Here is a 26,615-nt window from a genome sequence, read left to right on the forward strand (position 1 = left end):
AATACACATTTTTTTAAAACTATTACTAATACTGAAACTAACAAACTAAACTAAAACGAAGCATTTTTTTTAAGAACTAAATTAATAAAAATTAACAGAACCACCCTGAACACTAATAAAAACGAACAAATAAAAAATTCCAAAACTATAATAACCCTACTGTCATATTACAAATAAATTGGTTTATATACTGTAGCATTTTACTAAATATGCAAAAGCACAAATAAATTATTTGCACAATTTTTAAGACTAAACACAATTTCTCTTCATAACATTATGTGGCCCTCGCGTCCTTCTGATTTTCTGTATGTGGCCCTCAAATGAAAAAGTTTGGACACCCCTGGCCTGAGGTCTGTTCTATTTCCTGTCACTATTGGTTTATCGGTATCTGTTGAAAATAGCATTACCGTGCATCCCTAATAGAAACGCCCTAGTTCTGCCAGAATGCCCAGCATAGCATAGTGAACCAATTTTCCAAACACCGTAAGGCAAACTAGACTGTCACGTGCCCCTGCATGAAAATGAAGAAATGTCATTTTTACGCCAAGCACATGTGCACTTGTCTATGGAAATAGAGCCCTTGGAGTCTTTTAAAAACAAAGACCAAATACAAAACCTTGGTGTGCTGGGAGATTCTGATCTGACTTTCAACAGTCAGATCCAATCAGTCACTCAAACAGCCTTTTACCATCTGAAAAATATCTCCAGAGTGAAGGGCCGCATGCGCCAAGCAGATCCCATACTTTTGCTTCCGATAGACTTGATTATTGTAATGGTCTTCTGACTGGACCACCCTCAAATGAGCATCAAACAGTTGCAGCTAATGATGATAATGATTTCCATTGTCACTCTAAATTGAATCAATTTACATTGCATCCATCTAGAGGCGTATAAAAAAATTAAAATAAAAAAAAAAAAAAAAAAAATCACAAGTGGTTCATGACGCTTCATTTTCCTATCACTAGCTGTAGCTCATTCAGAATGCTCAGTTCAGACACTGAAAATTCATTGTCCTTCATTCAAATAGGCAGTGTGCAAGGTGCATTGTGGACTTCACAATGTTGATGTTAAAGATTTTTCACCACAATGTGGACCTTTAAAAAAAAAAATTAACTGTGTTATTCCAAATGTAATGGAACCGGGGATTTTTGTCTGATTTATTTTCCATTTCAAACGAGTAGCAATTTGGCCAAACACATTGTTACAATAGCCTTTTTAGTTGACCATTTATGACTGAAACATTTTCTAGTTCGTAGATTATCACCATAGCTGTTCACAATGGGTACTCCTGCAGGCCTCGGGCAAATAGTTTTGAAACTGGATACAGGTTCGAATTTCCTGCCCTCTGTTTGTGGATGTGACAACGTACGCATTGTGTACCTGAAGGGAGTGTGTAGTTTCATTTTCTGTGGCAGGTGGCAGTAGCAATTCAAAATTGAATTTTCTGCATTCAGTAGTTATAAAGTTCGTTGGTGTTTAAACAGTTTCATTATGAACACTTGAACATTTTTAAACTCATTCAACGGTGTTTTCCCATCTGCTACAGCAGGACATCGGCCTACTTAAGTCAGTACAACTGGGCCCTTATTGGCACACTACACAAAACAAAATGTTAAATTAGCATTGTGGCTAACTAGCTAGTATCAAGTTGATGAAAAACAGCCCTCAAATCACCTCAGGTGAGGTGACGCCAGGCGAACTATAGCGGCACAACCACATATTCATTGCCACTGCATGAGAGGGGTCGCTATTGAGCCATTAAATCAGCCCATTTTGAACAATAGGACATGTATCAAAGTAACCAATTTACAGAACCACCTACTTGTTCCCCAGTGTAATGTCTGGTTCCTGCGCCGCTGGTCAGAACAACATGGTGCATAGGTGAACAGTAACACACACTGTAAGAATTTACAACACAAAGGAAGGTCATTAAAATGTCTTTAAATGTATTTACTTTTACAAAAATATTAGTTTTGTTTATTTTTGCATAAAGAATATTTTAATAAAAATACAGTATAAGGAAACTGGCATTTGGATAGTAAAAAAATAGTCAGAATAAAAAACATTCCTGACTAGAATATGCAGTGAATACATTAACAGATTGTCACCAGAACAAGTTTTTGCTTACAGACTTGAAGCAAATTATTTTTCAAATAAAACACACAGTAATATGAAAAAGGTGATTTCCAGTCCATGGTGTTCACTTAAAGAAACGGAGCAATACTGCAGTGCCGCTGGCCAAACCAACAAAGGCTAAGAGGACGTTCCTCACTGTAGACTCCAGGTCATGTTCCTTGAAGAATTCTACAAATCCGTCCTGATAAGGAAAAAAAAAAACATTAGCTGCTAAGTTGGAGAGTTCAGAAATCACATCAGATACATTTGGCATGTTGCTCACCCAAGCATTGTGCTGCACCAGCCAGGTGCGTTGGTGTGACAGCAGGTAGGTAGAGACCTCATGGGCCACCAGCTCCACGCAGCTCGCCTGCTGCTTCTCCTTCAAGGCCTGAGACACCACAGCGCCGACGGCCACCAGGCTGGCGATGCGACCCCAGCTGGTGACCCCGTCCGCAAACAGATTCTTGGCCACCTTGCTAATGAAGGTCATGTCGCACCCTCTTCGCTCCAATGACAGTGTGTTGATGATGCCTTGAAGACAAATGGAAACTCAAATAAGAAAACATGCTCATTTAGTTAGCGACACATTTTATTTATTTATTTGTTTATTTGATTTGACCCGGGGTATATATAAAACCCTCTGGGCTCTGACTTAACAGTGTTATTTTTGTCTGATTATCTTTGATTTCAAACTCCAGCTCTTTTATATAAATATTTCAATAGTTATACCGTTTACATCAAATTGCACCGTTGACCTCTATCATGATGGCCACTTTCAGCCCATTGAAGCCTTTAAAAATGACATTTTCAAACTCATTATTCTGAGTTTAATCGGTCACTACACTTAAAAATCTTCATCACTTTTAAGTTTTAAGTCTTGTACAAGATTAGAATATCAAATTTTGGGTAGTTGAGCAATTTCACGTAATTTTACTTGGTTTTTAAGAAGTGTTTATCAGCTTCATTTTATGGAGCAAATGACTGAAACAAATCTGATTTTAATAAGGGCTGTACTCCCTCTGCTGGCTGGAGAAGGACTGTACAATTTGTTAAATAAGATAAAAGGCAGGACTGTGATGTACCTGAAAATGTCTTGAGTACTGCCTGACTGCGCAATCGGAAATTTAAAGAGTTGAAAATAAAAATGAATGGCTATTTAAAATTAATGACGACAACTGATAGGCAAAATCGGCAAAAAGAACAGTATTTTTTTTAGAAGCACCTTTAGATTGAAAAGGCAAGGCAGAGTAACAAAATAGCAGCGTAACGGTTAAACGGATCAAAGAACATCAAAGAGCAATACGTTAATCAAACATCACAGCACAAGACGTTGAACTAGGCTATTTAAAGCGAAACCAAACACTAAGTACAAGCATACACTGACCATTTTATCTAAACATATACAGTAAAAGAATATATATTTTTTTTAGATGCATATCTTTATATTGAAAAAGTGACCAAGAACAACATGGCAGCGTAATGGCTAAACGGTTCATAGAACATCAAAGAGCAACACGTTAAAGTAGGCTGTTAAAAAGTGAATCCCAAGAACAGTACATACTGTAAATAAATACATACGCTTACCATTGTATCTGAACCTGTGCTTGTCCACCAGCATCGTCACGACCCTTTTCAACGTAGACAGGGCTTTGCTTTGATTCCAAGCAGACTTGGAAAGCCCGGTAAAGTCACTGAAGAAGCGGCCGATGAGTCGTCTTGTGTCGGTGTCCAGGGCGTCGGGGCCGGCGAGGGTCTGGAGCGGAGTCGGCGAGCTTTCGATGTCGCGGCTCTCAGGGAAACGTTTCACCGCCGGTAGCTCGCCGGGTCCCGGCTTCGGCGTGCAGTGGGAAACAGCCGTAGCGTTGAAGTATGCGACCAACTGCTGCTGTGGGGGCACGACACCTTCCACGACTGCATTTTGAGGCAATGTTAAAGCGTCCATGAGTCCTATGTTGGAGCTTCGCTGCATCAAGCGTCTTGTCGCCGGCATCCCATCCATGTCGAATGTCGCTAGGTAACAGGCAGCAAAGATGTGAGCGTTCTGCCTTTGTGTAATGCGCATGCGCGACTTAGGTGGAAAGTTATGCGCATGCGCCGGCAGCCATCTTATGTTGCCACTCGCTAAGCGCGCCTACATTTATTTCTCCGCAGTGTTTTCTTTTCATTCATGCCACAGTGTCGGGTGTACGGCAGTACACGCACATTTAAAGGGTAACAATTAGATTATTTTTTTTTTTGTCTGATAACTTAATAAGGTATATCTTCTAGCGCTACTCGAAGATTCGTCTGTTATCATATTGTCAACAAAACAAAGCCCATAAGGAAAAAATAATGGTGCGAAATGTAAACCTCACCTCTAAAAGTCACGGTTTGCGATAGCCCTACTGATATATATACTGTGAATATTTTCAGCGAAAAAAATATAATAGTGACAGCATGGGTGCCCTCTGGCTTCAGCTTCGAGGGGCCAAATACGTATGCTGCACTCGAGGAGGGAGCGACAAGTAACAACTATTTACAACATGTGCTGCTGCATGCGCGTGTTTAAACAAGCTGCAATGATACAACACTATTTGCAAAAACTGTCTAAAGTACAATGCATAACAATATAATAATTTAAAAAAAAGGAAAACGAATATACGAATTTGTGTCAGTTTGTCATAGTTTCAAAATGAAATTAATTCCCGGAAGGACATGTCGGTCGTCTGTGTTTCAGAGGGGACGTTTTTATGTACCGGACCTATTCACATGCTGTCTCAATTGCATCCAGACTGGTAGTGCCGTACCTCCCCATTGTTGCTTCTCGACCGTGAAAGCCGTTTCACCATGCCTGTTGACATCAGACGAATTCGCGGTCCAGAGGTCTCCCAAAGTCCGTCTTTGTTCGCGTGCAAGACGGCGGCGGTCTTCTCCTCGCACGGTCCCCGAGCAGACGGCCGACAACGGGACCAAGTGGACGTCCGGCCTGTTTTTGTCAGGTGCGGGCTGGTCAGCCAGGCTAAGGGCTCCGCATACATGGAGGCTGGAGACACCAAGTTGATGTGCTGCGTTTATGGTCCCAGAGAAACGGAGCGTAAAGATGACACCGATATGAAGTGTGGAAGGTAATCTATTTCTCTCTCTCTCTCTCTCTCTCTCTCTCTCTCTCTCTCTCTCTCTCTCTCTCTCTCTCTCTCTCTCTCTCTCTCTCTCTCTCTCTCTCTCTCTCTCTCTCTCTCTCTCTCTCTTTTAACGGTATTTATTATTTCATTCTGATTTGTGGTGGGTGGGGGGGGGGGGGGGTACTAAAGAGAGCATCAATGGATGATGGCCTGTCACTTGATTGTTAGCTCACTTCAGTGTACAGCGTTTGTATTAAAATGTTCTGTATTTGTCTTTAATTGGAACAAGAAGCTATCCTTTGGTCCTTGCATTTGTATCTGGGTGCTGTCATATTTTTCTCATAATTCAATGCAATTGGGGGGGGGGATTAAATTTGTATTTTTATTATTAGTTCAAACTTGTTTTGTTGAAAAACGTATGACAAATGTATCCAGTTTATTTATTTATTTATTTAGTGTTTTGCATGTCTTGACTCACAGTTCTGATGTTCGGGTCCCAGTTTCAGCTCAATGAATGTTCTCTCCGTGTGTGCGTGTTTTTTTTCCTGTGAACTATGTGGGACAAGCAGTATATATTGTATTGAAATGGGATGATTGGAGAAATGTACACTCCTAATAACATTTGGATGCCCCATTCAGTATTATGTGGGTCAGCAACAATGCATTTTTATGGTACTTAATATCTGTATAGTATACAAAAACATCTTGACATTCATTTTAATTGTATGATTTTTGTTATTTAAATTCTGGATCTCTCAACAAAATGGTTGTTCTTTGTGTAACCAGGTTGACAACAGACATGCGGTTTGCTCCATTCTCTTGCCCGGAGAGAGGTTCCTGGATTCAAGGGAGTCAGGACAAGGACTTCTCCTTGATGCTGCACGAAAGTCTGCAGCCTGCCCTGTGCCTGCATAAATACCCCCGCACTCAGATAGAGGTCAACGTAATGGTTCTTGAAAACAGCGGCTCAGTTCTAGCGCATGCCATCACCTGCGCATCCCTCGCGCTAGCTGATGCGGGAATCGAAATGTACGACCTAGTGCTCGGCTGCGCCATCCGCCAGGATGGAGCCTCTTATGTGGTCGACCCAACGTACGCAGAGGAAAACGGAAGCGGCTCGGCCGGTGGTGACAATCAGGGAAGACTGACCCTGGCGTTCCTCCCTAGCTTGAACCAGGTCTCTGGGCTGCAGTCCGATGGAGAAATGACTGAAGAGACACTCTCTGCTGGGGTGCGCACCTGTATTGAGGGGTGCTATAAGATATATCCAGTCATTCAACAAACTCTGGCCAAGGCAGTGCGACGGGCGGCCCCCCCACCATCAGAGAGCTGATGGATTTAGTAGTTTACTGGGTCAGTGTCACTATAACACGCCTTTGCAGTCCTCATCAAAATAAAACAAGTGATTATTATGTACTATATATTGTATTTTTATATGTGAGCATTTTGCATGTGTGTGAAACTGGTGTCCCTGTCATCATGATATACTGCCCTTTAAGAATCCTTCTCATGTTTTCAGGGGTAGACATTGCCTTTCTGAACATTTTGTCCAGGATTCTTTTTTTTTTTTTCTTTTTTTTTTTTTTTTTAAATAAATGTAACGCCTTTAATAAATGCTTGTTGGCTTTATTACTTAAATTAAAATCTTAGTGTCCAGAATTATTATTATTTTTTTTTTTTGCGCCATGTCACCCAGCCCTAATTAAGTACATTTTTCTCAAGGCCATCTTAGGGTTAGGGTTATGAACAAATGATGACCGAAAATGACATGGATTTTCCAAGATGAGGCCCTCATGAAAAGTGCCCTGACACCTCACCAGGGAAAAGTATCCATAGTGGAATTTCTACTCCCTGGCTCTTGTACTCTTTGCAGTTGATATTGAAGCTAAGTATTTCATACAACAAATAGGAAATACAAAAGCTATTGTCAAGTAGAAACGTGAATGCTGAGTTGTACATCCATTGGGATCAAGAAGTCAGGTAACCCACCTTCATGAGATAATGGGTTTCAAACAAATTTTCATATACAGTATTTACCCATCCGTGGTATAAATCACAGACCTTCATTCACAAGTGTGTGTGCGTGTGAATAGATCTGTGAACCATTACTGACTTGTATCATACTAATTACCAAATATGTAGAAAAAAACAAACCAATCACCAATATTGAATATAACCACAACAATGAATGACAAAATGTGAAAATCCATAGGATGAAATGTAACTGATTCATGGTATATGGTGTGCTTTACTGTTCAAATTGCATAACTTCACTAAAAGATGATGCAATAGAATGCTATAGTTACTAAGACTGATGCTTCTAATTAATGAAACGTGATGTGATGTTTCATATCCTGTGCTTTAAAGTGGCTTAGTGGAGCATTATTCACCCAATGTATTTCATAAATATATACAACAGGGGAAAAAACATTTTACTTGTACCATTAAAAAAGACATACATAACGCAAACTAATATAGCTTGAAGACATGAGAGTTTTCAGTTGCATCAGCCGAGCAAAGCTTTTCGTGTCAGTGGAGTGGCAGGCTCGACTAAGAGTGAAAGTCAATCTGACCAATGAGAATCGACATTTGATGACGCCGACGGTGCGCGTTGACCAATTGACGCTCAGCTTGGGCGTGTTCCTGAATCGTATCTTTCCTTCTGGACAACCAGCGTGGGCAAACGTACAGTGAGTGGTGTGTCTGGTATAGGAAAATCGACTCATTCAGCGACATAAGAGGCTTATGTGAGTATGAACATTTGCCCTGACGGCTTGCGGTAAAACAGAAATACACTTTGATATTCGGGAAGTCCACCCAGTGGGGGTAGTTGGCTGAAAGATCGGCGTTCGGCTGTAGTGGGCTAGCCGGCGTAGCTAACAGTTCGGTAGCTCACATCAGGTTGTTAAGTTGGTGCCACTGTCCAGCAGCGATCAGCTGAACGGCGTCCACTGCGGTACACGGGTTAGCACGAACGCTTGGCTTTTTAATCTATCCAACTGCATATATGTTTATTTTACTATTCCATATTAACACTTAGATACTACAATAAGAAACCAGATGAATACCATTAATTTGTTAAAAGCGTATTGTCTGTTACTTTATAGTCCCTTTATAATTAAACCGCTTTAAAATGTTTTATTACTATACTTTATAGCCTAATCATCACACACGTTCCCTGTTATAATGTAATATCACTATTAGCACTCTACAGCATTTTGTGTGACTGGCCTGTTCGCATAAGTTTCCATCCTATTATCTCAGTGATTTTTCACCTGCTGTGGTTGTCAGCCGTGGTGTAGTTTAGTAGTCAGGAGCGGGCCCGGGCTGTTTACCTTGTTCCAGTGGGCCCCAGAGTCTCCAGCCTGAGCTGCTTCCTTTCCCTTGCTCCTTCGTATGAATGAATAATCATCCTGGGAACACTACTCTTAATGCCTTTTAATTAAGAGCGCACCCTGTTCAATATTATGGAGGACGAAATATGATTAAAAAAAAAACGAAAAAAAAACCGGATATAAATTCAAAAATTCAACGCAAAAAATAAATATAAATGAAAATAAAAATGCTCTGCTCTCATATTTATTCCAAGCTGCAGACGCGCAGCATGAAATGAGTAACACAGTAAAGAAATCAAAGCAAATGTCTAAAATTACTACGGGGAAAAATACTTTAAAGCGATACACCACTTAAAACTTATTTTCTGGTATTCGATTAGGCATTGTGTATAAAGAATAAAAGTGCAAATATCTCTGGTATCTTATTCCCCGATTTTCTTTCTTTATTTATTTTTAAACCGATTAAGTATCAAAGTAAGAACATACAGCAGCGCCATTATCCAGGTCACGTGAAGTGGAGTAAGTATCCACGGCATCAACGGCCGCCTTCGTTCATTTGAATGCGAGTTTGCTGATGTAATGGGAGAAAAATGCCACCTTCTATCACCAAATACCAGGGGTGAGAGTGGTTTGAAATTCTTGCTGGAACTCCCTGACAGACAGATTTTTTTTTTTTGTCTTTTTTTTTTGGTTTAATTAATTTCCTCTTCAAACCACCAATATAAAAACAAACAAACAAAAAACAAAAACAAACCCTACGACAAACAGAAAAACTCATTTTGGTACAGTTACATGGTATATAAAACACAACAGGTCTTACACATGCATTGCACTTACTGTAACATGATTATAAAAGGGTACACATGAGAAACTGATTTTCATTAAAAATGTTATTTTTTCAAATCTGTGCAAAATAACAGTTAACAAAAACCAGTCACCACAAGCTCCATCTCCTAATAATATTTTCCCTCATTCCCTCATATCTAAATGCAAAACCTCAATGTTAGCTATACTTTAGAAGATAGCATTAGAACTTTAAGGATAGGGGTGTTAAAAAAAATCGATTCGGCAATATATCACGATATTACATTGCACAATTCTCGAATCGATTCAATAGGCGGCCGGATCGATTTTTAAATATCCATTTTTGATGGAAAATTATTCTCCAAAACGTCTTAGGGATCACACCTTAAGGATGGAAGAATGTTATATTAATGGAACGTTAAGCCTTAATATTTTATTTTAATGCTGCTCAAAACATGAAACAGATTACAACCTGTATAAGACTGAAGTTTCAGATAAATAAATAATACAGTTTCATACAAATCTTACACTGTTTACTGATTAAGTTTACTGATTAGTATTTTCTAAATTTAAATTTAAAAAACAAATCGCAACAATCAACTTGTAAATTCGTATCGGGATTAATCGGAATCGAATTGTGACCTATGAATCGTGATATGAATCGAATCGTCAGGTACTAGGCAATTCACACCCCTATTTAAGGATATAAATATTATTGTTCAAACAATTTTTCACTGTCTGCAAAGATCTTTTGAAACTTTTACGAACCCCGGCAAAAACCCCAAATTAGTCACGATCATATATGCATTTATTTCAATGTCCACTTTACAAAAGATGATGCTGACACTAGGAACCCCCTACACCTTTTATTTATTTATTTATTTATTTATTTATTTTTTTTAAAGATTATGTTTAGGGACAGACCAATTATTGGCCGGGCCGATTATCGGCACCAATATTCAGCATTTTGACAAAATCGGCATCGGGTATTTTGAAGAATCATATGGCTGATAATAGAAACATTTAAAAAAAGTGTTAGCTTCAGGAAACTAATTTCAATTTTCAGAGACGCTGCTGACCCTAAGAATTCTCTGCACCTTCTGTTTTTGTTTGAAATTAAAACTAAGATAAGACAACCTTTAATACTTAAGATATTTTGTAATTTTGTAATGCTCCACCAATGCCCAGATGAGTACAAAGAAGCCTGACTTTTTAACTGACCGCACCTCAGCTTGTATCTCCCTTCAAGTGTGGAGTGTTTGGGGCTGACATGCCAGACTCTTGGGGCTGCAGTTATGCTTTAGGCCTAGAGGTGGCAGTCGCGAGTAAAAAAGGGGAGAGAGAGAGAGAGGAAAAAAAAAAAAAAAAAAAAGAGAAACTCTGCCATGCAAATTCATGGCTGTAATTCATGGTATGGGAGAAAAGCTATGTGTTCAACTTGAATTTAAAAGCATTTGTAGCTGGGGCTGGCGTCAGTTCAATTGGCATCTTAATCCATTTGGGTGCAGGCTGCAGCATACTAGCTAAACGTGGCTTCACCATGTTTGCTTTGAACTTTGGGCTCGATTAATCAATCCGTATGTGCAGACCTCAAAGCCCTACAAAATTAGGTATTTTTTTGTAAAATCTCAGTCTGAGACCAGGCAGTGACCAAAAATTATTGTCTTTAAATATGAGCAGGTGTGAGTTAACAGTTAACATTTTTAATGATTAAACATTTTTAATGATTAGTTAAAAGGGTTTAGATAATCAGTGGTGATGATAAATGTACGAATGCTAATAAATGCGATGCAGACTAGATAAGAAAACTATCTACATATTGATGATGTCAGGATCAATTCTTTTTTTTCTTTTTCTTTTTTTTGTGTGCCAGAGAGCTAATTCATAATGGATTCTTCTTCGAGTGCCGCTCAAATCCGCCAGAAGTTCATCGACTTCTTCAAGCGCTATGAGCACCAGTATGTGCACTCTTCATCCACCATCCCACTGGATGACCCCACGCTGCTGTTCGCCAATGCTGGCATGAACCAGGTGAACTGCCCTTCTATTGGCCACCTGCACCTGCTTTCTCTGCCAAAAAAGTTGTTTTCAATGACATACTTACACATCTCTCTGCCACTATTAGTTCAAGCCCATCTTCCTCAACACTATTGATCCATCCCACCCCATGGCAAGGTTACGTCGCGCCGCCAACACCCAAAAGTGTATCCGCGCAGGAGGGAAACACAATGACCTGGATGATGTGGGTAAAGATGTTTACCACCACACATTCTTCGAGATGTTGGGATCTTGGTCCTTTGGTGACTACTTTAAGGTAGGACGCTGTCACTACATGGTGCAGTCACTTTGGCATTAAATAATCAATGACAGTAGCAACCTTAACACAGGAGGGCCTTGCCCTTGAGTTAGTTCATATTTTGAATGTATGAATCTTGAATTGTAAACCTGTGCTGCCTTTCACAGCTTGATGGCATTTAATATCTGGAGAAAGCTCGAGTTAAAGGTTCCTCTCATTTTGTGTGTGTTGTCCTTTCTTCTGCTCCTTGCGTTTCTCTACCACTGCGTGCTGCAGCATCTGGCCTGCAAGATGGCCCTGGAGCTGCTGACCGAGGAGTTTGGCATTTCTATCGACCGCCTGTATGTCACCTACTTTGGTGGCAACGATGACGCAGGCCTGGAGGCTGACTTGGAGTGCAAAGAAATCTGGATGTCTCTAGGGTGAGTGATGTTGGTGGGTCTATTTTTTTAGTGCTGTCACAAATGTCAATTCTTTACAAATTGTGTCGGCTATCAATTATTCCATCAATTAATCGACTAATAACCCCGCCCCTTGAAAATGTTTTTTATTTTTTTATTTTATTTTTTTTAACCTGAGTTGAATTTAGTGGATATGAATACTCATTGTTCCTTATCTTCTGCACACACATGCACACATTACACAAACACCAACTGAAAGAACTCAAATCACTTACTTATTGTACTTTACCTGAAAATCACTTCATAGTCCAACACAATGAAAAATCCAATTTCATCACACTATTAATGCAATTAGATAGTGCTTTATCTTCATCATGTTTACTAAGCCCGACATATTCGCTTATCTCGTTCAAGCCTATTGAGTTGTCGACGCGTACAATGGCCATTGATGCAGCATACTAACGGTACCGCATGCGCACAGAAATGTTTTTCAAATAACTTATGTTATGCTCCAAGATCCCATGCCGTCACCCTGGGACCATCCCATTCAAATATATAAACGTCCGAAGTTGAGTTTGTTTCTACCGCCAGCGTCCGTGCAAACTCCTTTCTGAAGTTCCGTCTGTTATTAAGTGCATTGTGTCAATTTGGCCTAGTTTTTGCACATTTGGTGGAGTATAATAATAGTCCTTGCTTATGGCAAATGTTGAATGGCCTCACCTGCACGCTACTTGGACAAGTGGGGGGAAAAAAACACGCCATATCAGGAAGAGTCTTGCTCTATGTATAGCAGTAGTAGATAATACCACCTTCCTGTTGCTGATGCACGTAGGGCCACCCGCCATCTTATGTGTCTGGCCAGAGGCAATAAATTCATTAAAGCTCTTTTATTTATTTACCAGGTTAGGTTTGTTTTGTCACAAACATAAATCATGTATTGATGTTAATTTTCTCCCTTTTCAGTCTAAAGAGACCTCAAACAAACGCTAAGGCTGCGTTCAGACTGCAAGCTTATCTGACTCAATCGGATTCCTCCTCAAATCAGATTTTTAAGGCTGACTGTCCAGACTATTTTTTGACGTCACAGACAGTCAAATATGTTCTGTTTCGAGCTGATCAGATTGAGATGCATCCTTTCCAAATCGGATGAAACTATCTCCCGCATGTGGTTTCAATCCATCCCGCAGAAATCGGATTTCATGTGCTTTGTGACTGTTCAGACTACAGAAGAGCCATCCTCTTTCAATCTGGATGGGCTAAAAATCGGATTTGGGCGGCCAGTCTGAACGTAGCCTAAGAAGCATCTTAGTAGTGGTGAATCGGAGTCCGTCAGCAATAAGTGTCCGTGCGGAACACGAAATATTGGTTCCGGGCCTCCCGGCAACTTCCAGGTGCCGCAAATATGTTTTTTTTTTTTTTTTTAATTATTAAAATAGCTTTGACACATGCATTTTTACGTCAACCAATATTTGTGGTCGACCCAACCGACGTGGTCAACTTTTATTCCCAGCCCCTCTATTTTTTACTTATTTGTTGTGTTGATGAGTTCTGTCAAAACTCTGTTCTCGGTACAGGGTTTCTGTACACATCAGAGGTGTGGACTCAAGTCATGTGACTTGGACTCAAGTCAGACTCGAGTTATGAATTTGATGACTTTAGACTCGACCTGACAAATTGACTTGTGACTTAACTTGGACTTGAGCCCCGTGACTTGAAAAAACCTGCTTCTTCAACCAAAACCAAAAGATTAAAATGTATGTAAATGATTAAGTTCCGCCTTGGTGTGTGCGTCACTGCGAGCTGGGCTGACCTGACACAGCGCCATCATTCAGGGAATTGTATACGTAATGCGTAGCCTATATCGGATGAGTTTTTTTTTGGGAGTGGGCCGGGGATAAAAACAAAAAAACTTTTATACTGATGGACTTTCTGGCACTCTAAGGAGGCCTCTGTTAAAGTCCATCCATCCATCCATTTTCTTGACCGCTTATTCCTCACAAGGGTCGTGGGGGGTGCTGGCGCCTATCTCAGCTGGCTCTGGGCAGTAGGCGGGGGACACCCTGGACTCGCTTGGCACACAGAGACGAACAACCATCCACGCTCACACACACACCTAGGGACAATTCGGAGCGCCCAATTAACCTGCCATGCATGTCTTTGGAATGTGGGAGGAGACCGGAATACCCGGAGAAGACCCACACAGGCAGGGGGAGAACATGCAAACTCCACCCAGGAAGGCCGGAGCCTGGACTCGAACCGGAGTCCTCAGAACTGGGAGGCGGACGTGCTAACTCTGTTAGTCATTTTATCTTATTCTTAAACACAAGCTGTTTATATTTGTTTTCCCCTTTTGGTTTGTGGTTTTTGTCTTATGAAGTTCGATGCAGATACAAGTGACAGTTTCCGTGGGTCAGACTGGTTTGAGTGACATACCCCACTGTACCTTAAAGGGCCATAAGGACTTGGACACTTTTCTACATATGACTGCCACCTCTGGACTAAAGTGCAAATGCAACATCCATGATGCTCATGCAGACCTGTACGAGCATGAGCGAGCGAAGAGAAACTCTTCTGGCAAGAAGCCACTATTTACAGACTACTAAAGATGACTTCAATTGATAGAATAATAGAAGGATAATAAGACAATGATAGAAAATATAGTTGCTTGCAAGGAATTTATTTTCTATTAATATTTTAGGCCATGATAGTGTAGTTTGAATAGCTCAAATTCACTTTTTCCTCATAATACTTCAAATCAAGCAACTAAATATTATTATTATTATTATTTTTTCCCCCAAACATATTCTTGAGCACATTGGAAACGTGTGTCTGTTCTGTTTAAACTGTTGACTGGAAAGATGCTGAAGTTGCAAACAATACTGTGATGTCTCCCAAGAATGCTACCAGCAAATGTGGTTGGTAATCACCTTTTTATTTGTCTTCACACAACCGGCGAGGAGCTACTGTTGGCCTGCAGCAGTCGCCAAACACAAGAAACTAACCCGCGAGCCGAATTAGCATACGAGCTAACAACAACAACAACGTAGCTATGAGTCCCTTCTCCCCTGCAAAGACGTACATTAACACTCGGACATCAGAATGCAAAACAGAATGTGCAACACAAAAACACACAACGCAACTTGGTTTGTTTCAATACTTATGTACCAGCCATACACAGATCATGTCCTCTAGATCACATTTATAATGCTCATTAACATAAGCGTTATTAGCTTGTGATTCCCACCTTTATTTGTCGTCATCATCATTGTTTACATCTTACTATGACGTAAAGTTTGCACTCATATTGTTTATCCAGGGTGTCTCAGCGTCCCTTCTTCTACGCTTTATGGCGCAGAAGTGGAAACTTTTGTTTTTATTCAATTTTATTTGAGCATTTAAATAAATTTAAATCAAAGCAAGAAATGAAAATGAAAACAACAAGAAAAAGAAGTGAAAAATAAAAAAGAATTGGAAACTCTACCGGAGACGCGCACATGATGTCACATTCTTTGAGTGTTCTCCCCGAATACCTCTAGAAGAGCTTTATAAGCTTATCGACATAGTTGTAAACACGTTAGGTCTCTACACATCAGGACATTGTTTCTGCATATAGATGTGTAAAGATCTGTAATTTTAACATTTAAACTTCCTTAATGCAGCTTTAATACAATTTTCTTATAATTTCAATAGCAGTTCCATAGAATTAACTCAAAACAGGATCTTAACATCCTTAAAATAAACCATAAATGTGTTACCTTTCTCAGGCAATGCTTGAAATAACACTGTGTTGAAGCAAAGGAATTGCACTGACAGGGAAATGAGATCACTCATGAAATAGTCTCTTGCCACCTGCTCTCTTTCCGTCAGCATGGAGGAATCGCGCATTCTGCCAGGCAACATGAAGGACAACTTCTGGGAAATGGGAGATACGGGCCCCTGTGGTCCTTGCAGTGAGATTCACTACGACCGCATTGGAGGGAGAGATGCCTCCCACCTGGTGAACATGGATGACCCAAATGTCCTGGAGGTCTGGAATCTTGTCTTCATCCAGTTCAACAGGTAATGCACGCACCGAGCGAGAACAACTTCACTTGCAAGTTTGACTTGGAGGCACTTGTGGGAGTCTTCTGCTGTTCCTTGCAGGGAGTCTGAGACGGTGCTGAAACCACTGCCCAAGAAGAGCATTGACACAGGGATGGGTCTGGAGCGCTTGGTATCTGTGCTGCAGAACAAGATGTCCAACTATGACACTGACCTCTTCATCCCATACTTTGAAGCTATTCAGAAGGTGTGCAAATACACAAAATCCAGCATTGTCCCAATGTACAGTGCGATTTAGTTTTTATTTATTTATTTATTTATTCTCTTATGGTTTGTACTGTACAATGGCATTTTTTAACTCTTAGGTGAAGGTAATATTTTTTCCAGAAGTAATCAAACAAAACAAAACAAAAATCTGGTTCATCGGCTCAACAACATAAAATTCTGTTTTGTTTTGTTTTTTAAATGTTTTTTCAGGGTACTGGTGCTCGGCCATACACAGGCAAGGTGGGGACCGAGGATGCTGATGGTGTTGACATGGCCTACCGCGTGCTTGCTGATCACGCTCGAACCATCACCATCGCCCTTTCAGATGGTGGGCGGCCCGACAACACTGGAAGAGGGTACAAATTTGTGGATCTGCATTCCACTTGAACTCATTGGTCTGAATTTGCAGCATGGACATTACGATTGAATTTGTGTTTTCTGTTCCATTCAGGTACGTTTTGCGGCGAATCCTGCGTCGTGCCGTACGTTATTCCCATGAAAAGTTGGGTGCTCAGAAAGGCTTTTTTGCCACACTGGTGGATGTGGTGGTCAATTCCTTGGTGAGACTTTTGTTTGCTGCTCCGGTTATATTCTAGACATGTACATTCGGTTTAGACGACATGTTTTCCGCTCAGCTAATACAAACTATTCTGTAAACAAGGCCTGAGTACTTCTTGTTACAAGCTTCAACTGAAAAAAAAGACAATGCTATATGAAATGATCAAATGATACAAATGTAGATAGCCTTGATCTGTAGTTTGGAGATGCTTTTGAGCTCCATCCTGTAAGACTGAATCTTCTTTCTGGCAGTGGGGAGTGCATAACATGGCTCAACGAAAACTGCCTTTTTTCCCTCTTTGTGCAAGATTAGCTATTATTCTTTTTCATCTATTCTCCCCACACCAAATGTATCTTTCTGCTTCTTCTTGCACACTGTTCTCATCAACCTTTGTTCTATTTTTCAGGGTGACGCATTTCCCGAATTGAAGAAAGATCCAGAAGTTGTGAAGGACATCATAAATGAAGAGGAGGCGCAGTTCCTCAAAACCCTCAGCAGGGGGCGACGCATTCTTGATAGGAAGATCATGAGTATGGGAGACAGTAAAACCCTCCCAGGTGAGCTATACTTGATATGACTTAACACAGCTGTGCGTGTATGTGCTCATGGAGAATGTTGAACAGCACTTTACGCCATCGTTGCATCCAGGTGACACCGCATGGCTGTTGTATGACACATACGGCTTCCCTCTGGACTTAACCTCCCTCATCGCAGAGGAGAAAGGCATGGTGGTGGACTTGGCTTCTTTTGAGGAGGAGAAGAAGGCCGCACAGGTGAAGACGTGAACGTGATTATACACTCATAATATGTATTGCTGCTGTTGGATGAAATTCTACAAATAGGTCAGAGTCCAGGTGTTTTTTAAGCAACTGATGCTCTTAGCTGTATAAATCCATTCCTGCTGATTTAAAAAGTGAATTCATCCTCGGGGAGCAACCTCATTCCATGAGTATTAAGAAGTTTCTTAACTCGGCCAGAACAGAAGAAGTTCATAATTAAAATGCATGTGGGCTTGAGCCTCATGCATCTAATATACATATATTACAAAACTATTTGCCTTGAGGAAGTTGATGATTACATGATTCTTGTTTTGGCAAGTTTAGGCATGTAAGTGCTGCCTATGCAAAATTGATAAGATTTGTAAAATAGGTTTAGTAGTGTGTGAGAATTATGCAGTTTCCCTTCCATTATTACAATTTTATAGAGAGTTTTTTGTAATAGAACTTTGTGTGTGCAGTTGAAGTCCCAGGGTAAGGGTGCAGGAGACGTGGACCACATCATGTTGGACATCTACGCCATTGAAGAGCTGAGGAACAAGAACATCCCTGCCACAGATGATTCTCCCAAATACAAATACACTTCTGATGAAAATGGCATCTACGGTATTAAAGCCACCACAAACCAGAATGTTGTGCTCTTCTGAGCCGTTACCGTCATTCTGTTGATGTCGTCAGAGTTCCAACAGACCTCGGCCACCGTGTTGGCCCTGCGATACGACCGCGCCTTCTTTGACCAAGTGACCACGGGTCAGAAATGTGGCGTGCTGCTGGATCAGACGTCTTTCTACGCTGAGCAGGGTGGACAGACGTTTGATGAGGGCTACTTGCTTCGAGAGGATGATAATGCCGAGGATGTGAGTGATGCTCAGAAGCATTCATTTTGAATATCTTGAAACACTAATCAAATGAATACAGATTTCCTCTTACGAATACTTTTGACAGAATTTTCGTGCAATTATTTTGTTGGAACCTTTTCCCCGCGGGCAAAAATGTGACCTTGTGTTTTGCAGCGAATGGAGTTCTCAGTGAAGAACACCCAGGTTAGAGGAGGTTATGTTCTGCATGTGGGCACCATTTACGGAACGTTGAAGGTTGGGGATCGTGTCACCTTACACGTGGACGAGGTGAGCTCATCAAGAACTGAAAACGCACGCACAGGAAAACTCCCGGGTGCTCGTGACAATCTTAGTTGCTCAATTGATGTCTCCAGGCTCGCCGCAGGCCAATCATGAGCAACCACACCGCTACACACATCCTCAACTTTGCTCTAAGGGGAGTTTTGGGCGAGGCAGACCAGAGGGGCTCCTTGGTGGCTTCGGACCGACTTCGCTTTGACTTTACTGCTAAAGGTGCCCTGAGGACAGGGGAGGTCCGTCGGACTGAGGAGATCGCATGTGCTATGATAAAGGATGCTAAGGTCAGTGGTGCCAATAGCTCTAAAGATAATATAGAATGTAAACTGCTTGTATTTGTATTCTTAATTTAAAATCCCTTACTATCAGTGATTCTCAAATTGTGGTATGGGTACCAATAGTGTTGCACAAATATTCTACAAATTCGAAATCAAGCACAGTTCCGTAATTAACTTTTAAACTACGATACACCTGAATTTAATATTCGGGAACTGTTTGTTTCAATAAACTTTGAAGTACAATTTTAATTTATCATAACTTAAGTATACACTTTAAAAAAATGTAAGTGTAATGCGAATGTAACTTCATAATGTTTTAGTGGCTTACAATAAAATTAAATGCACTCACTAACCTCTGCCTGTTTTTGATGAACACATACACTACCAAGTACACAACTGTATTTTAAAGGTGCACAATGCACGATTAGACTCAAATTTGAGTGTTAAGATAACTATATTTTTCACGCACCTGACTATAAGCCGCATGTGCCCACATTGAAACATGAGATATTAACAAAGAACGACAGTACACAGAAAGAGTTTTCAAAGGTTTAATAATATAACTTGGCTTTTATTTCCAAACAGTGCCTGTGACGCGGCATTAACAGCAGCAATACGGCAGTAACTAACAGGGCTTGTTAAAAATAACACACCGGTAAAAGTCAATGAGACTGAGACTTATTTTATTTTCCATGATGAGGGTCTGTTCATGCTAATTTTATTCATGCACAAAGCACCAAGTTACATTAAACTTGCGTCTTCCTCGACACATATTCCACCTGTTTCACTCTTACCTTTTCTGCTCGAGCGCCCGTGGCGGCCATCAAAAAAAATGCATATATTAGCTGCATCATTGTATAAGCCGCAGCGTTGAAAGTGTGTGAAAAAAGTCCTGGTTTATAGTCCGGAAATTATGGTAACTGGTTTATCTGTATGATGTCAAATTGGTCGATAATTGCCGATAATTATCGGCCACTGATATTATCCCTAGTAAATACGTATGGTCCAGTGTGTCAGGGCCATGGACGGGCTGATCTTTTGATCATATTTACAGAGGGGCGATACGGGAGGAGGTAGAAATAATGTTTTGGGGAAATGAGGTGAGACTTTTCGATCTTTAATGTCTACTTAAGATAACGTCACGTCATTGCTGTGCATATTTGGCTTTTGATGACTTACAGGATGGGTTTGATATAGGCCACCTGGCAGCTCAAACGGTGGTTGCATTCCAAATATCGGAACAAGTATCCAATCGAGAATCACAAATGAAAGTGATGTGGAGCCGTTCAGACTGTTATGAAAAAAAAATACATAAGAAAAAATATCAGATACAGGTTGCATATGGGCAAAAAAAACAACAACAAATAAATAAATAAATTAAAAATTGCCTGCAGTGTGCATCTAGCCTAAGAAAGCTGAGTATCTTTTTAGATAGTAGTTTGTGTAAAAGGTTTGAGAATCACTGGTCTTTAAATTGCAAGTTTAGTAAGATGGCTAAGTTTGAATCCGGATGAATTTACTTGAACTGTCATTTTCATTTGTATTAAGGTTTTAAGTAAGAACGAGAACAAGAAGGTAAAAGAAAAGCCAAATGCCAAATATGGATAAAAGAAAGACCAAGCAAAAGAAAAATCCAACTTAACTGGGCTAACAATCATAATACGCTTTTTCTGTACTTTTCTTCAGCCTGTTTACGCCATGGAAGCCTCCCTAGCAGAAGCCAAGGCCATTCAGGGCCTGCGCGCTGTGTTCGATGAGACGTACCCCGATCCCGTGAGGGTTGTGTCCATCGGCATCCCCGTTCAGGACCTGCTGGATGACCCCAACAGTGCTGCTGGTTCCCTCACCTCCATCGAGTTTTGTGGCGGAACGTGAGTGTTTCCCTTTCATCTCCTCTTGGTCCTCCTCCCGCAGCCTGCTAACGACCGTCTGTTCCATTTTGTTATCTGCAGCCATCTGCAGAACTCGGCACATGCTGCGCCATTTGTCATCGTCTCAGAGGAGGCCATCGCTAAGGGCATCCGGCGCATTGTTGCTGTGACAGGAAGCGAAGCCCAGAAGGTCGGGAATCGCACTCCTAAGCACGCTAAATATTCAGCGATTACTCATTGTGGTTGTTTGTGGTCAACTTAACATGATTTGCTTTCTGCTGACAGACAACCTGACTGAAGTAAAATTGCTTTTGCTGTCGAGACATTTTCAGCTGCTCACATGCCCTTTAAAATACAAAACCAAATTCATACAAGTCAAATGGAGCAAATTTATTTTTAGGAAATTGCAAAAACATTGCAACATTGCATTTGTTTTTACAAAAATGGGGAGTAAATTCAAATTAAGCATGACACAAAAGTAGACATTGTGCGCTCAGAGCACAAACTAATGCGGATCATGACAACTACAAATATAAGACTCAAAAGAAGACGTGTCCGCTTTCCCGGCTTTAAAGGTAGAAAAGTGCAACAGCGCTCCCTAGTTCTCTAGTGGTAGAAATGCAGTAATGGGTTAAATGACAACAATATTGACTGTTGAAACTTCATGATGTCTGTTTTGGATATGTGTGTGCAGGAAAAAAGGAAAACATTTTGTCTTAGCAGTCTGAGATGGCGCAAGTGGATGCACATTTAATTATAGATGGAAAGTCTTCTCTTCCCATCTACTCTATCACTTCAGTTTTTGCATCTTACCATAGATTATGTAAGGCAATATATGCAGGTTTTTAGCTGGTCACCCGCAATTCGCCAAAACTTTATATAGCTAGATAAAATGAACGCAAGTACCAATAGGTAAGTCATGACTATCATTTTACAAACGTTGTTCACCTTGGTCTATTGATGACACAGCTGTATAAGCCACACCCACAAAAAACAACAACAAAACAGAATCATTGCTTAAAGTTGCCCAGAGCAGAAAATGTAATTTGGAATCACTACTGTCACCTGTGGCCGAAAAATAAAACTGCACACTCCCTTCTTCACGTACACAATGCGCACGATGCCATTTGAACCCAAATCCAGTCAGCCAGAGGCTTTCAGGCCATTGTGAACAGCTCAGATGTTTGAGTCATAAATGGACAAATGAAAAGGCTATTGTAAATATATTTAGGGGCAAATTGCTACATAGCGCAGTCAAGTCTAAGTCTAAAAAAACTTTACTCCGATATACCGTAATGCGCATGCATGTTCATGTTGACCAGGCTCAGAGGAAAGCAGACACGCTGAAGCAACTTCTGACCGCCCTGGCAGACAAAGTAAAGCAACAAACTCTTCCAAACAAGGACATACAGAAAGAGATTGCAGATATGACAGAGGTATATTTGGGCATCTTTAGCATGTTTTGCCTTCTGTTTCTCTAATTTACTGACATGATGATATTGGAAGGACATTATTCTAGTGGCAACTTCACTCTGAGTGCTCGAACGTTTAAGTTTTTCAAGTTAAGAGCTGCCGCCTACTTGGTATAGTGTATTTTAAGAGGCATATGCCCCTCCTTGAGGCGGCAAGACCAGTGTGGACTGCACCTTAATTTGAATGTCGGCTTGTGCAAAGTCTATTGGCACAGCAGTGATCTCCCAGTGGCGGAAGGATGAGATGCGGGAGACCCTGAAGGGTCTGAAGAAGACCATGGATGACCTGGACCGCTCCCACAAGGCGGACATCCAGAAGCGAGCCCTGGAGAAGACCAAGGAGGTGATCGAGAGCAGCCCCAATCAACCTCTGCTGGTGATGGCGATGGAAACGGGGGCCTCAGCCAAGGTGAGTATTTCAAGTTTTGAAACTGAAATTTTGTGAAGAAATTGTGTCTAACGATAAAGAGAAAATTGCCATCAAGGAAGAAAGTGCAACTATTTTAAAATTGTTTGTTTTTTCCCCCTCTTTGGTAGTGATAGACTGATCCGTTTTTTTCTGAGCCGATGCCAATACCGATTATTAGTCGTCAAGGAGGCTGATAACCGATATTTAAAGCTGATATTCATTTCCAGTAAAAGAGAAAATAATAGAGTAAAAAAATACCTTTTTTTTAAAATTTTTTTAAACGTATAAGGAATAGCTTTGTTTAATTAAAAATGTTAACAGAAATTGTAGGGAACTTCCAGGGTCATCAGCATGTGTTCAGCTAAATTCAAAGCTAAGTAAGTAAATAAATAAATACATAGTTTTGTACCATAAATTAAAGTTTTCCAAAATTTCAACATAAATTTACATTTTTTTTTTTTTTTTTTTAACATAAATTAAAAAGTGTTGGGACTTCCCAGTGTTTGCAGTGGATAAATAAATAAATAAATAGTTTTCTACTGTTGTTGCAAATGTTGCAAAATTTCAACATAATTTCTAAATTTAATTTAATTTTTTTATTTTTTTATTTTTTTATTTTTAGAAATAGTGTTGGGACTCCCCAGTGTCAGCAGTGACAAATGTATGCAAAATTAAATATCTAATTTGGGGTTTTCGTCAGGGTTCAAAAGATCTTCGCAGACAGTAAAAAATTGTCTGAATATGTTTGAAATGTCTTTGCAACAAGTAAAAAGTGTCTGTGAACATCTTACAAATCCTGATGAAAACACAAAATTTGCTACATTTGCAAGCATTCACTGCTCAGTGAGATTCCAGCTTTATCGGCCTTTAGATTCGTAAAAAGGCCGATGCCAATATTTGTCAACATGCTAAATATCGGCACCGATAAGCGGCCCGGCCGATAATCGGTCTATCCCTACTCTTTGGGCATCTCATTGTTTTGGGATTAAATCAGCTCATTAGGTCTGATCTTGAGATATCAACAGTGACAATGAAAAGTCTTTTTAACCCCCACTCCCGCTCTCCCAGGCTCTCAATGAGTGCCTGAAGGTGCTAAAGGCCAACTCCCCTCAAACTGCCGCCATGCTCTTCGCCGTGGACCCCGATGCCTGCAAGGTCATCTGCTTGTGTGAAGTCCCTCAGGTGAGTCCGTCTCATTCACAGCCCACCTTCATTTTCTACACATACACATGCTTATTTAAAAAAAAAAAAAAAAGTATTTTGGTCATGCATTGTGAATTCCGAGTCAGCAATGCAGAAGATAATTGGAACGTGTGTTTACCCGGCAGGATAAAGCCAGCCGTGGACTGAAGGCGAACGAGTGGGTGCAGGAGTTGTGCCCCCTGATGGACGGCAAAGGAGGCGGCAAGGACATGTCTGCGCAGGCCGCTGGTCGCAACACGGAGTGTCTGCAGGAGGCGCTACAGATGGCCAAGCAGTTTGCAACGCTCAAGTTGGGAGAGAATTAAAATGTGGGCTCAGGATGACGAAGAAGAGCCAGTGAAGTGTCACGCTATAAAAATGTGGTGGTGGAAGATGGGAGCATCTAATCTGCTCTTTTGAGTTTGATCTGGAACGGGACAGCACTTTTTTTTTGGTTTCTTGCTCTCACTTTGCTGGCCGGTGACTAATATTGAGAGTGGGGTTGTTCACTTAACTCTTTGACCGCCAAAAACGTTTAATAATGATTAGTAAAATCACGATGTATGCCGCCATAGACATTAAGTGACGCCATCTACGTTTTTTGTTTGTTTGTTTTTTAAATCAATGGGAAGTGCAACGTCTGAGTGCAGCGCTGCCTGGTCAATAGGTTGTGGAATCAAAAACACCCACTAACTATGGCCACCAGATGGCAGCATTGTATCTTTTCAATGGGCTGCCGGTGTATGGAATTGCAATGAAACGTGACGGAATCTGATGAAATCTGATGAAACAGAACGTTTTCAAGGATGACATGCATGATCAAAGCCTTTGTCACATTAAAGCTTATTCACAGAGCGCCACTAAGCAAAAATATTAACGTCAAAGTCACTGCTGTGGAGAAAGTGTATCTTTAAACAAAAATCTTGTTTTCTCATTTTCAATTTTCGCACAATGTCACTCAAGTTACCCATTTTCAAATGGTGATTACTAGTGTTGTTCCGATACCGATACTGGTATCGGCAGAGGTGCCGATACTGCATTAAAACAGTGGTATCGGTATCGGTGACTATTCACAAGTAACATGCCGATACCATTAATTCCAACGCTAATATAGGATTTTGGACGCAGCATTTTGTGTCTTGCTGGTGCACGACATTCACTGATACGTGGCCTGTTCACTGCATGCCGATCTAAGATATCCTATTGGCCCTTGAATGCCCTGAACCAATAGCAGGACAGCTTTTTCATGCTGAGGAAAAAAAAAAACTTAAGTATCAGTATGGTATCGGTATCGGCCGATACTGCAAAGGTGGGTATCGGGGGCCAAAAAATGGTATCGGAACAACACTAGTGATTACTAAATAACGGAATAAGCAAGAAACATACTTCTTTTTTTTTTTTCGAATAAAACAATGGAATGCAATCTTTCATTTGGTACCCACCTATATGTAGTAAAAGCACACAATATTCTGTTTGCCTTGAAAGATTAGTTAAAGGGCTCGAAATCGTTTGGCACTGTGGGTGTTTTTCTTTGATAGTGTGTGGCAGTAAAAGAGTTAAGCTCACTCAAAATGTATCTGTGTAAATTACACTCACTTGAAATAAGTTGATGGCAACATCTCACATAATGCGTTGACAAGCAGTTTAGATGGCCTGTGATTTCATTTGCATGCTTGCATACAGAGGACAAGAAAGGGGTTTAGGATTGCAGCGCCAAAAAGTGACAATTTTGCACTTGACTTTACTCTTTTGTGCATTAAAGTCTTGCCTTTCTCTTGTTCATTTCGCAGCAATGTAGATGTTGAAACACAACCCTAAGTCACTTAGCCTTCCTGATCTATCCATGATGTGAACTGCTTATCCTCAGGAGGGTCACGGCTGTGTTCAGATCTAATTCCAACTCCAAACTGACCAACTTAGTGTCCCCTGTCTCGACTTGGGACCATGGCACCGTCCATCATGTGTGAGCTAGAGATGTTTGGATAAACTGTAGCTGTATCCATCCATCCATTTTCTTGACCGCTTATTCCTCACAAGGGTCGCGGGGGCTGCTGGCGCCTATCTCAGCTGGCTCTGGGCTGTAGCTGTATCATTGTTTGTAAAATTAAGCCATTTTGTAACAGGTTCAAACACTCTAATCTAGTTAATAGCTTTTTCTGTCCTGTGTAGATTATGTTTGCAATTTAGTATATTGCTGGTGTCTGGTCAAACAACCTGGTAAACTTCATACTTTTACACAAATCAATACTGTTGTTGGTCTTCATTTTAGAAACTGTTGACCAAATCTAAAGCGTTGCAACCACCTTGCTATCTGTTGATGCAATGTTAATGGTGACACTCTCTTAAAATGTAATTACGTATTATGGAGGTAAGAGAATTCCAACCAACGGCAGCGATATGTAACTTGCTTTCTCATCTCAATGAACAATGTTTCAAGTTCCGTTTCCTCAACGCTGTTCAATGGAAGGGACATTATGCGAATAGACATGTTGGGTTTCAAATAAATAGTTCTAACTTTCCATGTGTGTGTCCTTTTCTTTACACAGCTATTTTATTATGCTGATCAATA

General features: G+C 40.6%; 3 protein-coding genes across 3 annotated transcripts; 2 read left to right on the forward strand and 1 right to left on the reverse strand.

The window, feature by feature from the left end:
* Positions 1-1,921: 1,921 nt before the first annotated feature.
* Positions 1,922-4,750, reverse strand: LOC144015543 (induced myeloid leukemia cell differentiation protein Mcl-1-like). Its single transcript, XM_077515626.1, has 3 exons — positions 3,703-4,750; positions 2,399-2,649; positions 1,922-2,317 (listed from the first exon to the last, which is right to left on the reverse strand). The coding sequence occupies exons 1-3, from the start codon at positions 4,178-4,180 to the stop codon at positions 2,201-2,203; spliced, it is 846 nt and encodes a 281-aa protein (XP_077371752.1). The 5' UTR covers positions 4,181-4,750; the 3' UTR covers positions 1,922-2,200.
* Positions 3,791-6,833, forward strand: exosc6 (exosome component 6). The gene is made up of 3 exons (XM_077515627.1): positions 3,791-4,132; positions 4,835-5,222; positions 6,006-6,833. The coding sequence occupies exons 2-3, from the start codon at positions 4,945-4,947 to the stop codon at positions 6,550-6,552; spliced, it is 825 nt and encodes a 274-aa protein (XP_077371753.1). The 5' UTR covers positions 3,791-4,132; positions 4,835-4,944; the 3' UTR covers positions 6,553-6,833.
* Positions 6,834-7,832: 999 nt separating this feature from the next.
* LOC144015545 (alanine--tRNA ligase, cytoplasmic-like) lies at positions 7,833-26,565 on the forward strand. Its single transcript, XM_077515628.1, has 20 exons — positions 7,833-7,966; positions 11,232-11,389; positions 11,484-11,672; positions 11,931-12,076; positions 15,923-16,114; positions 16,199-16,343; positions 16,574-16,719; positions 16,815-16,923; positions 17,329-17,479; positions 17,571-17,695; positions 18,160-18,304; positions 18,377-18,555; positions 18,712-18,825; positions 18,912-19,118; positions 20,799-20,983; positions 21,065-21,173; positions 22,306-22,419; positions 22,658-22,864; positions 23,933-24,046; positions 24,193-26,565. Exons 2-20 carry the CDS (start codon positions 11,246-11,248, stop codon positions 24,370-24,372), a joined length of 2,901 nt encoding a protein of 966 aa, XP_077371754.1. The 5' UTR covers positions 7,833-7,966; positions 11,232-11,245; the 3' UTR covers positions 24,373-26,565.
* Positions 26,566-26,615: the final 50 nt, after the last annotated feature.

Source organism: Festucalex cinctus, chromosome 3 (genome assembly GCF_051991245.1).
Source record: "Festucalex cinctus isolate MCC-2025b chromosome 3, RoL_Fcin_1.0, whole genome shotgun sequence".
NCBI lineage: Eukaryota > Metazoa > Chordata > Actinopteri > Syngnathiformes > Syngnathidae > Festucalex > Festucalex cinctus.

Coding starts and splice junctions, on each gene's coding strand:
- LOC144015543 (XM_077515626.1), bottom strand. CDS start 4,180: ATGCGCATTACACAAAGGCAGAACGCTCACATCTTTGCTGCCTGTTAC. Junction 2,650..3,702: donor GCACAGGTTCAGATACAATG/GTAAGCGTATGT, acceptor TTTGTCTTCAAG/GCATCATCAACACACTGTCA. Junction 2,318..2,398: donor TGGTGCAGCACAATGCTTGG/GTGAGCAACATG, acceptor TTTCCTTATCAG/GACGGATTTGTAGAATTCTT.
- exosc6 (XM_077515627.1), top strand. CDS start 4,945: ATGCCTGTTGACATCAGACGAATTCGCGGTCCAGAGGTCTCCCAAAGT. Junction 5,223..6,005: donor ACCGATATGAAGTGTGGAAG/GTAATCTATTTC, acceptor TTGTGTAACCAG/GTTGACAACAGACATGCGGT.
- LOC144015545 (XM_077515628.1), top strand. CDS start 11,246: ATGGATTCTTCTTCGAGTGCCGCTCAAATCCGCCAGAAGTTCATCGAC. Junction 16,344..16,573: donor ACTTTGAAGCTATTCAGAAG/GTGTGCAAATAC, acceptor ATGTTTTTTCAG/GGTACTGGTGCTCGGCCATA. Junction 18,556..18,711: donor AGGATGATAATGCCGAGGAT/GTGAGTGATGCT, acceptor TGTGTTTTGCAG/CGAATGGAGTTCTCAGTGAA.